General features: G+C 36.3%; 1 protein-coding gene across 3 annotated transcripts; it reads right to left on the bottom strand.

Annotated features, from left to right (window-relative positions):
* Positions 1–7: 7 nt before the first annotated feature.
* LOC126603442 (protein ANTI-SILENCING 1) lies at positions 8–8840 on the bottom strand. Of its 3 annotated transcripts, none has more exons than XM_050270289.1 (12): positions 8579–8840; positions 7533–7919; positions 6328–6496; positions 5142–6226; positions 2757–2783; positions 2354–2446; positions 2075–2153; positions 1822–1912; positions 1292–1397; positions 1033–1149; positions 798–897; positions 8–297 (listed from the first exon to the last, which is right to left on the bottom strand). In XM_050270289.1, exons 2-11 carry the CDS (start codon positions 7875–7877, stop codon positions 829–831), a joined length of 2181 nt encoding a protein of 726 aa, XP_050126246.1. In that variant the 5' UTR covers positions 7878–7919; positions 8579–8840; the 3' UTR covers positions 8–297; positions 798–828. The 3 variants fall into 3 exon arrangements, with proteins under 3 accessions (XP_050126246.1, XP_050126248.1, XP_050126249.1); XM_050270291.1 differs by having other exon boundaries at positions 8–294; XM_050270292.1 differs by having other exon boundaries at positions 8–255.
* Between the last annotated feature and the right edge of the window lie 5764 nt (positions 8841–14604).

Raw genomic sequence — 14604 nt, 5'->3', positions numbered from 1 at the left:
TAAGAACTTAGGGCTGTTAATTTTTCGACTGGGATAAAGCACTTGTTTAACCTAAACATTAACCGTACAAACAACGGCATTCACTATCTGAAGATGATACAAAGGAATTTACACTTTTCTTCGGTGATGATGCTCATATGAAGCAGACCGTCCAGTTATTTCCTACCGCCAAAAACTTCACATGAGATTCACAACAGCCGGAAACTGGTCCTGAACAAAAGACTTGCACCTGCGCAACCATGATATTGCCCGATCCTTGAATTACAGCCCAACCATATCAGTTCTTTCATCACCCTTCTAATAAAAATGGAGGAAAAAAGGATTGCGTAAATAGACTGAACTCAAGGAGAGAGAGAGAGAGAGAGAGAGAGAGAGATGATACAGACTAAACAGAATACGCACACACATGATTTTAGAGTTTCTCCTACTCAAGGAAACGACGACGAATGATGCAAGTATTTAACTGTAACTTAATATGTTGGATCTACACTGTACACAGGAATACATCATATGCATGCCCAAAGCCTTTAAAACCTTTGAATTGAACTTTCATGAGTCACTTCCGCACAAGTAGATAAAGATAAAAAATAAAAAAAAATCATTCACGAATGTCTATTATAAAAGTGGCAGATCCTGTTAATTTGACAATTTCATAAAGCTCCAAAAGAGGAGAAAAGCTTCTTTTGAATCACAATGCATAGAGCCCACGAGAAAATGATGGCCAAAAAAATTCATTGAGCAATGCAATTAGGTAACTCACAATGAAAGTAGGGATCTTTCTTTGTTGTAAAACTTACCAATGGGAGCAAGTTCACCCAGCCGCATTGCTTATTTCTTCTTAAGTGCAGGTTTGAGTTTAAGTTCCGCTTTGAGTTTTCTCAACTCCTTTCCTTGTTGCTAAAACAAAAAATGAAAGGAGAAAAAAGTCATTTGAGATAGTTTGGCAAAGGAAACAACACCCAGAAACATTAAATAGCATATTATTCAAACACAATACAATATATTGTAAATGACAATGAATATTTCCAAGACCTTATATAAGTTCCTCCACAAAAGATCTGATCTTTCTTGTTGTAAACACCACTCCATGGCCATATCGTATTCAATAGTGTTGGGCTGGGAACAATGTGAAGTAGATATGGCTTCTTTCTGGATCCAAAAAGGTAAAAACATAAACATGTAGATGAGAAGGCTATGAAAACAGAAACAAACAATACCAGCTTTATACGCTTGTGTTTCTCGTATATGTGTTGATGCTTGTAGAGAGAGAGAGAGAGAGATGCAACTGTACCATTTCCCGTGCATTTTGGTGCCGTAGTTTCTCAATAGTAAGATGACCAAAAAAGGGTGCCTTCTTTTCTGAGGAACAAGGAGTTCCAAAGCTGCCAACAAGAGGCCTATAAATCGTATAAAAACTATCATCATGTGAACCACCCTATTTGCAGAAATTAGCTGTATATAAATTAAAAGTTGATAATCACATTGAAATTGACAGAAGCTCGTCTCCTTCGTCAATCAAAAACAGTTAATTAACAGAACCTAGAGAAAAAAAATACCACCTAGTGAAAACTTCTTACATGTCAACTGCTTTGAATTGATAAGACAGAAAAATAGGATACAACAGAAAAGATTACCAGTACGTCATAAGAAAGGACTTCAAAATAAAAAATTTGGTATGCGGAGTATTCTAAATTATTTAATGGGGAGTGGAACAGAGAAACAAGGAGAAATAAAACAAGATATAGAGAGTAAATAGCATAAAGATGCATCATGCTGTAGAGGCTGACACGACCTATGCTAGAATATTAGCCAACTACAAACCTTCCATTTGACAACAATAAACATCTCTTATCCAATTCTCTAACAACCTTTTGTGCTGCTTCCCTAGTTTTGAGAATAACAAGAGCTTGTCCTACAATATGAACAAACAAATAATTTAGAATTAGACTATAAGCGTAATTTCATCCATGTTGTGTTTACAAATAAATATTATCATCTGAAAACAAGATCAAGTCAATTTTTCTGAGAAAATAGATAGGAGAATAAATATAAGATTTAAATACATTATCCATACCATAGTGAGGACTAGAATTGGCGGTCCGCTGAATCATCTTAGCCGTGCAGCTCTCCTTAAAACCATGCCATAGTATGTCCTGAAATGTAATACATAAGATCAAATGAGACGTTGCTCTAAAGTAGAAAACCCAACACATAAGTGGCAGCCTAGAGTTGACAAAGATGAAAAATTGGACGAGTAAACACACAACTACATACTGCATTAGTACATTTAGTTCAAAATCTATACTCCAAGTAATAACAGTGTTTGCAACTAAAGCTCCAATGCGACTGTTACCTCCACTTGTGCTGAAGTGTATGCTGGATCCAAATTCTGGAGCAGAACAAGGGTGCCTTGCTCATGTGCAGCCTGAATTCTATCCTCCCAAGGCTGACATTGATAAAAGACATTTCATCAGTCCAACATGGCACCCACTACCGTCCACATAAAAACATCCATTAAATGTCAATTTAAAGGAACTTCTCTTTTAACTTTTTTGGTGAAAGTAATTACTAATTGAGGTTCAAATTGAGAACACCCCATTATGTTTCCTTGCCCCTAGGCAATAGAGTGGAAGACAGTTTCGAGGCCTTACAGGTGCAATGCACTAGAATCAAATTCAACAATAAACAAAAACTTGAGATTCACAAGCAAAATTAACAATTAAAACCAAGAATAGAAGTGAAAATGAACAACTCACAAATCCCTTGAACCATGTTCTTCTGTCCTGCAAGAATGAAGATGAGCAACTGTAAGAACTAAATACAATGTTAACTTTTTTGGAATCTTTATGTTATCATTTTGGAAGAACTAGGCATTAATAACACAAAAGAACTAACAGTAAACCGGACTACCAAACCCTCAACTGGTGTTTAATAAGCACTTGTAGCCAAAGCGCTTTCTAAACAAGTAGTTCCAAGTGAGCTTTAAAGCGCTTGCGAATAACCAAAAAACTTCTTCAACGCTTGGTAGAAAAACTTAAAAATGCTTGTGGCTTATAAAAGCACTTATGAGCCTAGTATTGAGGGTGGACGTAGGGTGACTTGCACGAGTAGGCTAGGTCCATAGTTTGAAACCATCTAATGTGAAAATAAGAAAAGATTAATGAGTATAAAATCACTTATGAGTAATCGTGCTTCCTAAAAAAGAAAGTGCCCTTGGTTATCTAAAAATGCTTTTATCCATTCTAAAAGAAGTTCCAAATGAGCCCTTCCTGTTTGTTTGGCCTCCTTAGCTAGGATTGGCTTAGTTATTGTCCTAGTTCCTTGTTTGGCATGGTTAAAGGACTAGCTTTAATGAGATTAAGTAGGACGACCCTTCGCGCCTCACCTCTAATACCGTGTGAAAAGTTGGGATTAGCAGTCCGTGTTCATTGTCCCCATCGTTTTCACCCATTTCAATGAGAATCCTCTCCATCGAACTTCCACTCAGTGGTGAAGGGCTGCGCAGGATCTTGAGTGCCTCGTCGTCCCCGCCACTTAAGAGCTTCTGCTACAAAAGGGCATCGATGGCTTCTGAATTCGAACCCATACGAACAAAGGCGATGAGGATTGGTTGTTCTCGTTAGGTGGTTGTGGGAGTTACCTAAGAAAAGGGTGCGGTGGTGCTCAGGTAGGGGGAGGCCATGATGTTGAGGGATTGGATCTGGGTTTCAAATGGGATCCAACAAGTAAATGATCGAGCTCAGCTTTCGTCTTGACTTCTGGGTTTTTCATCTTGATCTTCCAACTTCCAGAGGGATTCGATTCGAGTTTCAAATGGGATTGGAGGGATTTGATTTGTCGTGCCTTCTAGAGCTCTCCAACTTCTTGAGTTGGAGGGAGAAAAGGAGGAAGAAGGGAGAGAGAGAATGGCACAAAGAAAAAGAGGGAAAGGTTTAAAGAGAGAGGAAGAGGTTTCTATAAAAAAGAAAAAGATAGAATTAATATCAAAATACTAATAGATATGGATTAAATAATATAATATTAGAGTCTGTATAATTATCCTGCACCAAACGCTTAACTAAGTCAGTCCAGCTTAGTCTATTTTAAGTCAGTCCGGCTAAATCCATGAAGCTAGTCTAGTCCGATTTAGTCGATGCAACAAACGCACTCTTAGTGTTCTACTGGAAGGAGCACAATGAAGAAGGAAACAAGTAAAAACTACTTTCAACCCAATAAGGGTTTTACCACGTGGACACTAATCAAATTTAGCAATGATGAGAACAAGGGAGATAGCTAAACTACAAATAAAATAGTGGAACATTGTTGCCATTACTATAACTACTAGCGAAATAATTCATGACATAAACTCGCACGCAACATTTGGGAATAGTTCAACTTTATATATTTGAACTCCATAAGTTTCAAAATTTACCATAATTCTGCATGGCAAGAACATGAAAAAAAATTGACGCGAATGGACAATTTGGTGAAGAAACATTGTTAAGTCATGAAAGAAGCATTGCAAATTTGAAGTTTGGTTGATGATTTGAATATTCCTTGAAAGCTTTGGTAGTTTGTGATAGCCTTGACATTATTCATTTAGAAAAGTAACCAATGTTGGCAAGGCATGGAGCAATTCTTGTGTAGCACATGACACACAATGTCCACACCACAATTAAGTACAAACGAGAGTCAACTCGCCACAGGTGTACAATGAATGAGTGCCAATTCTTCGAGTAGAACTCAATTATCGAATGCTACAATCAAGTGCCAATTTGTGCCTTAACTACAAAAGCCTTAACTCCAACATCCTACCTCTCCATAATTAGAGCATCTCCAAGGATATGCAATTGCGAAAACATAACTATCAACCTTCTCCAAAGTATTTAACGTTCCAAAATCAACGCTAAAAGTAGTTCCAATTATGACAACCTAGGGAGTCGCCAAAATTTCGCATTGGAAAAACCCTCATCCATGAGAGATAGGATATATGGACACTCCACCATATAAAACAATGCATGGTATTTGTAAGACCCAAAGAAAAAAACATGCTAGAAATGACACCAATATTCGACTTAATGTGGGGAATAACGACAACTCACACTCTCAATAAGGGAATCATTTGGACTAGAATGAAAAGAGGAAAGAATGGCATTACTTACAACATCGGGACGTCGAGTAACTTCTTGGCCATCAACCTTTTCGGCCATACTTTGAGATTGTGTAGGAGGTACTTTAGGCAACTTGCCATCAGAAAGTGCCATGGCTTTCTCATCGAGCTTTATCTTCTTGCAAGACTCTTCATTTGCTCCACGAGAATCCTCTACATGTTTGACTTTACGTTGAGATGCTTTAGGCAACTTACCATTGTTGCCTTCGGAAATGGTCATTGCCTTATCATCAGGCTTCATCTTCTTGAGAAGGGCATTGTTTGTTCCAAGAGAATCCTTTGCACGCTTAAGTTTGGATTTATCATCAAGAGCAGAGGTAGTCGATGATAAAACTTTTGTAGCATTCACACGCTTTAGGTCACTACTTTTGCTTTTGTCATTGGGCACTTCAATCGAAGATTCAAGCTTCGGCTTTTTAGATTGTCCATGGTCCACTTCAACAGGAACCTTTGGGGATACAGCCCTTGTAACATGCATACAACTTAGGTCACTACTATTCTTTTTGTCATTGACCGCTTCAATTGAAGTGTCATTCTTCGCCTTCGAATCACAAACATTGGTACATTTTTTCTTTCTTTCCACCTCCGCAAGTATTTGCTCACTACCTTTACCATTATCAAGCTTCGCCTTCTTGGTTGGCCTATTATCCGAATCAACGTTATCCTTAGTGAACATCACTTTTTCTTCCACTTCAACTTGTTGTGCATGAACTTTACCACACTTAACCTCACCTTCATCACTTTTAACTTCAGAACTCAACAAGACCTTGGGATTTGACACATGTTCCTGTTTTTCATTCATTTTATCCTTTTCATTTGAATTTAAACCTACACCATAAGCAGGTTTTTCTACAATTGATGGTTTATGCTTAACCAAATCACCCTTTTCTAGTGTTGACGAATCAACAATATTTCCATTTGTCTCTAAAGTGATATTTTCTTTAAATGAGTTTTTGTTTGATAGAACCACTGTTTCATTACTTGCTATGGAATTCCCACAAACTTCATTTTTTCCTAAATCAACTTTCAGAACGCCACCAGGCTTCTGAATATCCTTTCTGTTAAACATGAATTTAACTGCAACAATTACATAAACAAAGATATAAGACTCAAAATATGAAAATAAACATGCAACTATAAGTCAAACTACAAGGGTCCGAGTTGATAGATATACATACCATCAATCCCAGCAATTGCTCCCTCTATCTTGTCAGTGATTTTTTGCAGCCCAACATCAAAGGTTCGATGAAACACAAATTCGGCCATTTGAAGCTCTTCGTCTGATGGTTGAGGATTTTCCTTGTCTTTTGAAATGCAAAGAACATTGCATTTTCCAGCAATGGCTTCCTGATTTGATTATAAAACTTCAGCAACTAGACCATTGATCTTTAATAGTAGAATATGAAATAATTGTTGATTTATAGCTTAACAACATAAAATTTTATTATGGTATCAAAGCATGAGATTTCAATGTTGAAGTCTCTGCAATTGTACCTTCCAACAAAGCTTGAAATCCACAAATGAACTCTTGTGATAAAGAGAGTCCCAAGATTGGGGGGCAGTGTTAGAACATAACATAACCGTTGGTCCACATCTTAACTTGTTAAGATTGAGCTACAATGCTATCATAGTATAAAGTCTAAATACAATTCCTACTAACCAAGACATGCACATAATATATTTTTCTAAGTGCTTAGTTTCATTTAGCGCAAGAATATTTACAATCAGTTACCAATTGAAACCATTTCTCACTTGTCATATTACCATGTCTATTAGGGTTATAACATCTATCAAATACTACCAAAAGTTCAAAACCCAAGTTCAGCCTTAGCATGTATTTGTAATTGTGTGTGTGCGAGAGAGAGGGGCAACATGTAATCTGGGAGAGAGAGAGGGGCAACATGTAATCTGACACAATTGAAATGTCATCACAAGGGGAATGCAAATCTTATTGTATTGCTGGAAATCAAAGTTGTAAGGATTGCCAATTAGAGTCTTTTAAGAAATACAAAAAATAGAACACTAAGAAGCTTAACAATGTTTCACGGTCCTACTTTATCAGAGAAGTAGAATTTGTTGTAAATTATATTCAAACACGTCAACGAATCTATAAAAGAAACTGCACGGTTTAGTCAACTCGGTGAAAAATGAAGTGAAAAATTGAAGACAGACTTGGCAGCAGAACGAAGAAAAGAAACAATAGCATTGCAAAGACATATAGCATGGAAAGTTCCTGCATCATTATTGATTGAAAATCAGAAAGACTATTTTCATTTAAGCTAACAAACTATATACCACACCTTTACGTAATCAATTAATCATTCCATTTCTAACAAATACAAATGATAAAATTAGTTAAGAGCATAAATCAAAATGTAAGTACCAATGGATTAAGATTCGCAAGGCCCACACCATCACCGGATGCCAAAAACAACTCATTCTCAAGTACCTCTTCACATCCAAGAAAATTTGAAATCTCACAAGGACGAAAAAACCATAGAACTTTAACTTTCCTTGCCTTCTCACCAGTTTCCCATATTTTTATTAGCTTTCCAATCTCAGGCTCAGGTTCATCTTCCTTGTAAAGATAAACGCAATCATACAGCGTGTACTCTTCACCATCAAAAGTAAAAGATTCATAAAACTGAACGTCCTTATTTTTCCCTCCCTTTCCTTTCTTCTTTCCCCATGTAAATTCAAGCTTTTCAGTCCGTGTATCTTGTTCCATATTCCCCCACCAGGCCTCTTCAAAAGCAGACTCACAGTTAACCTGAAAAAGTAGGAAAAACCTATTACCAATATTTTGATAGAACAATTGCCAGTCAATAATGTAAGAAGATAATGATTCCCGAGAACAATTTACACCCAAGAAATCTTTTTTTTTTTCCACTACGGCTACCAATCCCGGTTTATCTTAAGCAGAAAACACTACTGCAGTTCAAAGGAATAAAGAGGAATACATTCAAGCGAAGTGAAACTGATTCAGGACAGTACTAAATTTGTCTTATCTTAAGACTTAAATAACTGTTCGATAACAAATCAAGACCTTCTTTCCATAAATTAATAAAACATCTTTTTTTTTTAATTAATAAAACATCTTTCAATTGATACAAAAACAAACCCTAGAATCCCAGACTCCCAATATCCTGGAACACTAACACTGCACTATCTTGTGCCTCTGATTTAAGCAATCAAAATTACATCCCGAAGACCTCCGAAGGGGGAAAAAAACTAATTAAATGATGAAAACCACAGATAATTACACATAGAACAATCCCCAAATGCATGAAATTCCAAAACTTTTCAACCAACCCAAAAAATCTGACAATTAAATCAAACGAATAAAACCCAGATACAACCACCAATCAAAGAAACAATTCGCGAGTGAAAATTTAACGAATTAAAACAATGAGAGGGGCAAAATCGAACCTTACAGCGGCTCTCTGCAGAGCCGAGGACAGTAATCGATGCAATGCTGGTTCTCCAGAGAACAGGAAGAGTGCGAACCCTAAGCCGATTCGCTTTGTTTGTGAACTTGTAAGCCGATTCGCTTTGTTTGTAAACTTGTTCTGGTTTCTGATGAAAACCCCTAAATCGATCGCGCGCTGAGATGCCGCGCGGGACTCTTCCTCCACTCTCCTCGCTCCAATTTATAGAATTTCTCGACTGTACTTGTCTCTCTGTAATTCTTTTTTCTTTTTTACATTTTACTTTTATTTTTGAGCGAGAGGCTAGTGCTATATTCTATATTCTATATTCCCTCTAATCTAACATATGTTTTTAAATGCTATATAATATAAAAACATTTGTTTTTTGATGTCTCTATGATTTTTTTGTATTTTTTGGAGAATAATGCTCTTATATATAGAAAAGTTTGATTTGATCAGTTATTGTGTTTTTTTTTTTTTGTGTCAATTAGTTTATTTTTAAGGCATATGTAATTACTAAAAATGAATATAAGAGAAAAAAATCATTTTGATTTCTAACTTTGTTATATAATTTTTTTTTTAAATAAAGGAGAGAGGATACGCTTAGCCTCACAATGTGTTAGCTGTAATGTGGTTCAAAATCGTCTTTAGTGATAATCAAATATAAGCTCTCACTTACAAGTGAAGAATAATAACACTAGATCATAGTATTAAATGTTCTTATTAAAATTTAATTAAGAATACAAAAATGTGGATTCTATTAGGGGGCATATATGCTTTACTTTGAGCGAAAGAAATCATGGAATACTGTTTAGTTGTTCAAGTAAGGACAATAAAGCTCGGTTGTTTATATATGGCATACTTAATTGCAACATGTTAAACGATAAATATTAATCACACACATTTTTTCTCCCTATTTCTCATTGAGGCTTAAAATATAGTATCCTCGTAAAGGATAAAGCCTCTATTGGTGATACCTTTATTATAGCTCGTTTACTAATTTATAAGTAAAATAAGAGAAAAGAAAGAGGAAAAATCATAATTGGATTTTCACATTGGTACTACTCACTAAACTTTATAGAATTAGAGTAAATAATATTATTTTTATATAAACTTTCTACTTATTCACCTAAATCGAAATGAAAACAATATAATTGTAGCATCAAATCAACTTTGACTTCACCTCTTCAATGAACTCGATATAAAGAAATCAACCATCTATACACACGCACATGGGAGGTGACATGCATTTTGTTCCTTTCGTCTTGTCATTTAAATTTTTGTTCTTTTTCTTTTTCGAGTATCTATCAGTTTTACATGGCATGATTCTTCTTCAATGGTTGTTCATGCTACTATGTTTTTAGACTATGTTGACTTGTCTGATTACCACTTCTCAAATTAATGTGCATGTCAGCATCTAGATTTGTCTCACTTTCTTGTTTTCTCCTAACTTTATGATGTCATTTGACTTGTTTTGCAGGTTTAGACCTTTAGGTTTGATTTTAGAGGGGTTAGGTTTCATGTCCCCCCCTTTTTTTCTTTGTATCATTCTCGTTTTTTGTTTATAGAATGATAAGGTTTATGTCCCCCCCTTTTTTCTTTGTATGCATTCTCTTTTTTTGTTTCTAGAAGGGTAAGATTTAGGTCCCCCTTTTTTTGTGTATTCCTTTTTGTTGTCTTTGTTTTTTGAGGGGTAAAGTTTGTCTCCCCAAACTAGGTGTAACTTATTTTTTTGTTATCAATAAAATTACTCCGTCGAAGTTTCCCCAAAAAATAAAAAAAAGGTATCTATCAGTTTAGATTTATTTATTTATGGGATATTGTGAGATTTGTTGACTTCTGCCTTGCTAAATGTGAACTCTTCAATCTGTGGTGAAGGAAGCTGCTATCACTGAGGTATGTGAAGCTTTCAAAATGGCCAGAGGTATGGTGCAGGCCTTACAAGAGAAAGGTTTGCATCTATGGTTAACCATGTTTTGTGAGAGGCGTGGATGGCATGATTTAGAGGGCTTGGTTTGCAAGTTCCAAAATCGTGTTTCATTTGGAGTGAGAGCAGAGATTGTAGAGCTTACTACAATTCCATATATCAAGGTGTGTGAACTACAGTCACATTCGTAACCTCCTTTTGATACCTGACATATGCTCAACAGTAATGTTTATATATTTATTTGTAAATGGTATGTGCTGATCTGTAGGGTTCTCGAGCGAGGGCACTCTATAAAGCTGGCTTGCGTACTCCTTTAGCAATTGCTGAAGCGTCCATCCCTGAAATAGTCAAAGCTCTTTTTGAATCTTCATCATGGAACGAACAAGGTGATGCATATAAGATTCTAATTTTAGTACACGGCTTCTCAGTTTCCTATGATAAGTTCCTGGTAAATGATATCTTAATATCATCTGATGTCCTGATAAGATCATGTTCTTCTAAACTATGTTTGATTTGTGATGGTTACCAGGACTATTAAGAAATAATTGTTTCTTAGCTTAGTTCTTAGCATTTCTTTGCTTTGGAGACATTCTGAAACCCCGAAGTGTGTTTCTTAGCTTACTCCATGCATTCTCTTTGACCTTTAAAAAAGGAATTGAGTTTATGTAACATTACAAACCAGTAACTACAGAAAAGAATTCTGCCTAAGAAGGCAAATTTTAGTGTGTGATAACTAATTCCAAGACCTTTTTTTGAACGCGAATCTCTTTCTGGTCTTTCAATGAAATGCACAACGGTACTCTTTCCAGTCAAGTATTGTACAACAATTAGCTTTCTAAATGCATGTAAGTTTGCTCAGATGCATTTGTTTCATATGCTTGTTTGCCAGCGGGATTGTGATAATATTTGTTCATATGGATGGTTCTAGCTCTATAGTTTATGTACTTCATTTTACGAAGATGAGTTTTTGCCCACTTTTCTTTTATAACTTATTTTACTATTTCTTAAAGTTATTTTGATTTTATTGCGTATTTTTCCTGCATTCTTTCCTAATATTGGTAAGTTGATAATATGACTGCAGAAGGTTCAGCTCAAAGGCGCATCCAAGTAGGCGTAGCAAAGAAGATCAAGAATGGGGCGCACAAAATAGTTCTTGAAAAAGCTGAAGAGGCAAGAGTTGCCTCTTTTAAAGCTCTTGGATTGGATGTCCCACAGTTTTCTGGACCGGTATTTTTAACTGGTGGTGGAAGTCCCAGTATGCAAGGAGAAGGAAATTCCTCTGGTGATAACTCCACTAGTAGCTTCCCTAATGTAGAGCGCAGCACAGAGTACGCTGCTAAAGCATCTTTGGAAGGTAGGGTTCATTCTGAAAAGGCTGCAGAAGTAAAGTCAACTGGTGTCATGCAAATTAAGTCTAGTCCTGACAATTCTAAAGTAAATCTTCGAGGGCTGGATTATCTTACTGCTGCGATGGATCAAACGAAAAGTACTGATTTGACTGACCGGGTTGAGTTACAAAGCTTAATTGATAGAACTAGGGCATCTGAGGACTCTCTTGCTCTTGAAAAACAGAAACGCTGCAAAAGGGAGAATTTGTCCTCTAGCTATAAAAGCAATGCTTGTGGGAAAGGCCCTATTCATGCAGTTAAAACTCTTGGCGGTTTTGATTCCTTCTTGGATCTCTGGGGATCCATCTGAGAGTTCTATTTTGATATTCACTACAACAAACGATCGGAATTGAATTCTGTTGCGCCCTTTGAAATACATGGCATAGCCATCTGTTGGGAAAACTCTCCTGTGTACTATGTCAATATTCCCAAGGATCTAGTGTGGTCAGACAGCGGTAAAAATGAATGCTTGAATTTGAATGGATCCGGCAATAGAAGTAATGTGTTACCTCTTGATGATTTGTTGGAGATGGCTAGATGCAGATGGAATAGAATTGGCAAAATAATGGGGAAAAGAGGTGTTAGAAAATTTACTTGGAAGTTGAAAGTTCAGATTCAGGCACTTAAAAGTCCTGCAGTTCATACTCAGAGATTTGGCTGTCAGAATCTTGGAGGGAAAAGTGCTTGTTTTGAAATCATAGACAGCTCGTTTTTATTGTTGCCTCCAGTTCATATAAAAGATGGAATTGACATGTGCATCGTGCCCTGGGTTCTTTGGCCTGATGAGGAGAGAAGCTCTAATCCTAACCTGGAAAAGGTAAGATAAAAAAGGAACTTCATCATTTCAATCAAAGCATTTCTTAAAGGCAGAAGTGTTTAACTATAATTCTTTCATTCAATATTTACATGTTCATCGTTACTGAATTTGCATTTGAAGATTTTAGAACGATTTGTAGGAAGTTAAGAAAAGGTTATCCAGTGAAGCTGCGTCAGCTGCTAATCGGAATGGCAAGTGGAAGAATCAGATGCGAAGAGCTGCACATAACAGTCGCTGCCATCGGGCTGCAAAAAAACGAGCCTTATGTTCTGTTCTTTGGAAGTTACTTGTTGCTGAAGACCTTACTGAAGCCCTCCTAGATATTGAATTCCCGCTGGTAAGTTACTTTCATAGCATCTGACTTAATTTTTTGTGAGGGAGCTTCATTTTATTTGAGGTTTACATTATTGCTATTGTTTGTTTTTTTTTTAAATGCATGACCACTGTTTAGTTGGGTGCTTGAGAACCAGTACCCAACCCAACCACTTCGACAATAGCTTATTGCTTATTTGTATGCTAGGTTAATATTCTTGCCGACATGGAGCTCTGGGGAGTGGGTCTTGACATGGAGGGATGCTTACAAGCACGCAAGGTGTTAGGAAAAAAGCTAGGGCAGCTTGAGAAGGAAGCCTATAAGTTGGCTGGCATGAAATTTTCGTTATCTTCGGCAGCAGATATTGCCAATGTATGTATGGACACTTAAAGCTGCCCATACCAGAGGGCCGCAATAAGGGGAAACAACATCCAAGTACGGACAAGCACTGCTTGGATTTATTAAGGTATTAGGGAGACTTCTTTTCTTCTATCGTACTTCGTAACCTTACCCCTCTCAGGTGTGAATTAGCTGTTCAAATATAAATACTCAAGGGAATAGGATTACCATTTAGTTATTTGATTCCATAGAGGCTTCCATCCCATTTAGATTGTTTTGTTTGAATATTGAACACTTGAAGGAGATGGTATTAAAGTATTCTTGCTTGCACATTTGAATCTCTTGATTTTGTGGCATCAGCTTCTCATTGTTTTGATGGATGAGCATCCTATAATCGATTTCATTTCAGGGATGAGCATCCCATTAAGGAACATCGTAGGTTGGCAAAACTTTTAAACTGTACATTGGAATCAATTTGTTCACTGGGTAGGCTCTGTGAGGACACAGAATGGTCATTGGCTCCAAACATCAACAGCAACTGGTCGCCTTTAATGGAGGAACCAAATCGCCAGGTTTGGGTTTTCCATGAGTCGTTTTATTCTCTCTTCCCTCTCCTTCAGTCGTTAACAAGATTTAATCATTACTATAATATCACATTTTGTTCTTTTTGATTTATGCATTGTGTTGAACATATGGTTGACTTTAAAATAAATAAGGATGGAAATGGAAACGAAACTGATGTTGATCAATTGAACATCAATGCTCGTGATTACTTCATTCCTACTCAGGTAACGATCAGCTTGCTCATGTCTTTGAAGGCCATTTGTGTGTTATTATTATATTTATACTGATAGGGATTTTACTACTCATGTAAACGGGTTAAAAACTTCTATTATACTTGCAAGAATCACAAGGTTGTTGTAGTATAAACGGATCTCGCAAAGTCGTTCTCCATAGGAATTATTAAATAATTCGAAACAAACCAAATTTCAATTAATTATTGTAAGGTAGAAATTGAGATGATTGATTTTATAACCTACTTAAATTAAAAAACGAATTTAACTAATAAAAATAAGACACTCTACAAAATTAAAAACTAGAGGGAAAAGAAAACAGTTTTGGGAGCAATCAAATTAAAAAAGCATTAGGGTTCCACCATCACCTAGCAATCCTATGAACTTTTACCAATTACTTATGATCTACACATGCTACTTTGAAGGTTAGATTTTCCTAATTCATATTC

The sequence above is a fragment of the Malus sylvestris genome, chromosome 15 (assembly GCF_916048215.2).
Source record: "Malus sylvestris chromosome 15, drMalSylv7.2, whole genome shotgun sequence".
Lineage (NCBI taxonomy): Eukaryota > Viridiplantae > Streptophyta > Magnoliopsida > Rosales > Rosaceae > Malus > Malus sylvestris.
This window is presented reverse-complemented; position numbering and strand designations above follow the sequence as displayed.

What these genes read in the sequence shown, in the direction of transcription:
- LOC126603442 (XM_050270289.1), bottom strand. Translation starts at nt 7,877, where the DNA reads ATGGAACAAGATACACGGACTGAAAAGCTTGAATTTACATGGGGAAAG. An exon ending in TTGCGAATCTTAATCCATTG is followed by an intron (nt 6,497 to 7,532) that starts GTACTTACATTT and finishes TAATCAAATCAG; the next exon opens with GAAGCCATTGCTGGAAAATG. An exon ending in ACCAAAATGCACGGGAAATG is followed by an intron (nt 1,150 to 1,291) that starts GTACAGTTGCAT and finishes TTTTGGATCCAG; the next exon opens with AAAGAAGCCATATCTACTTC.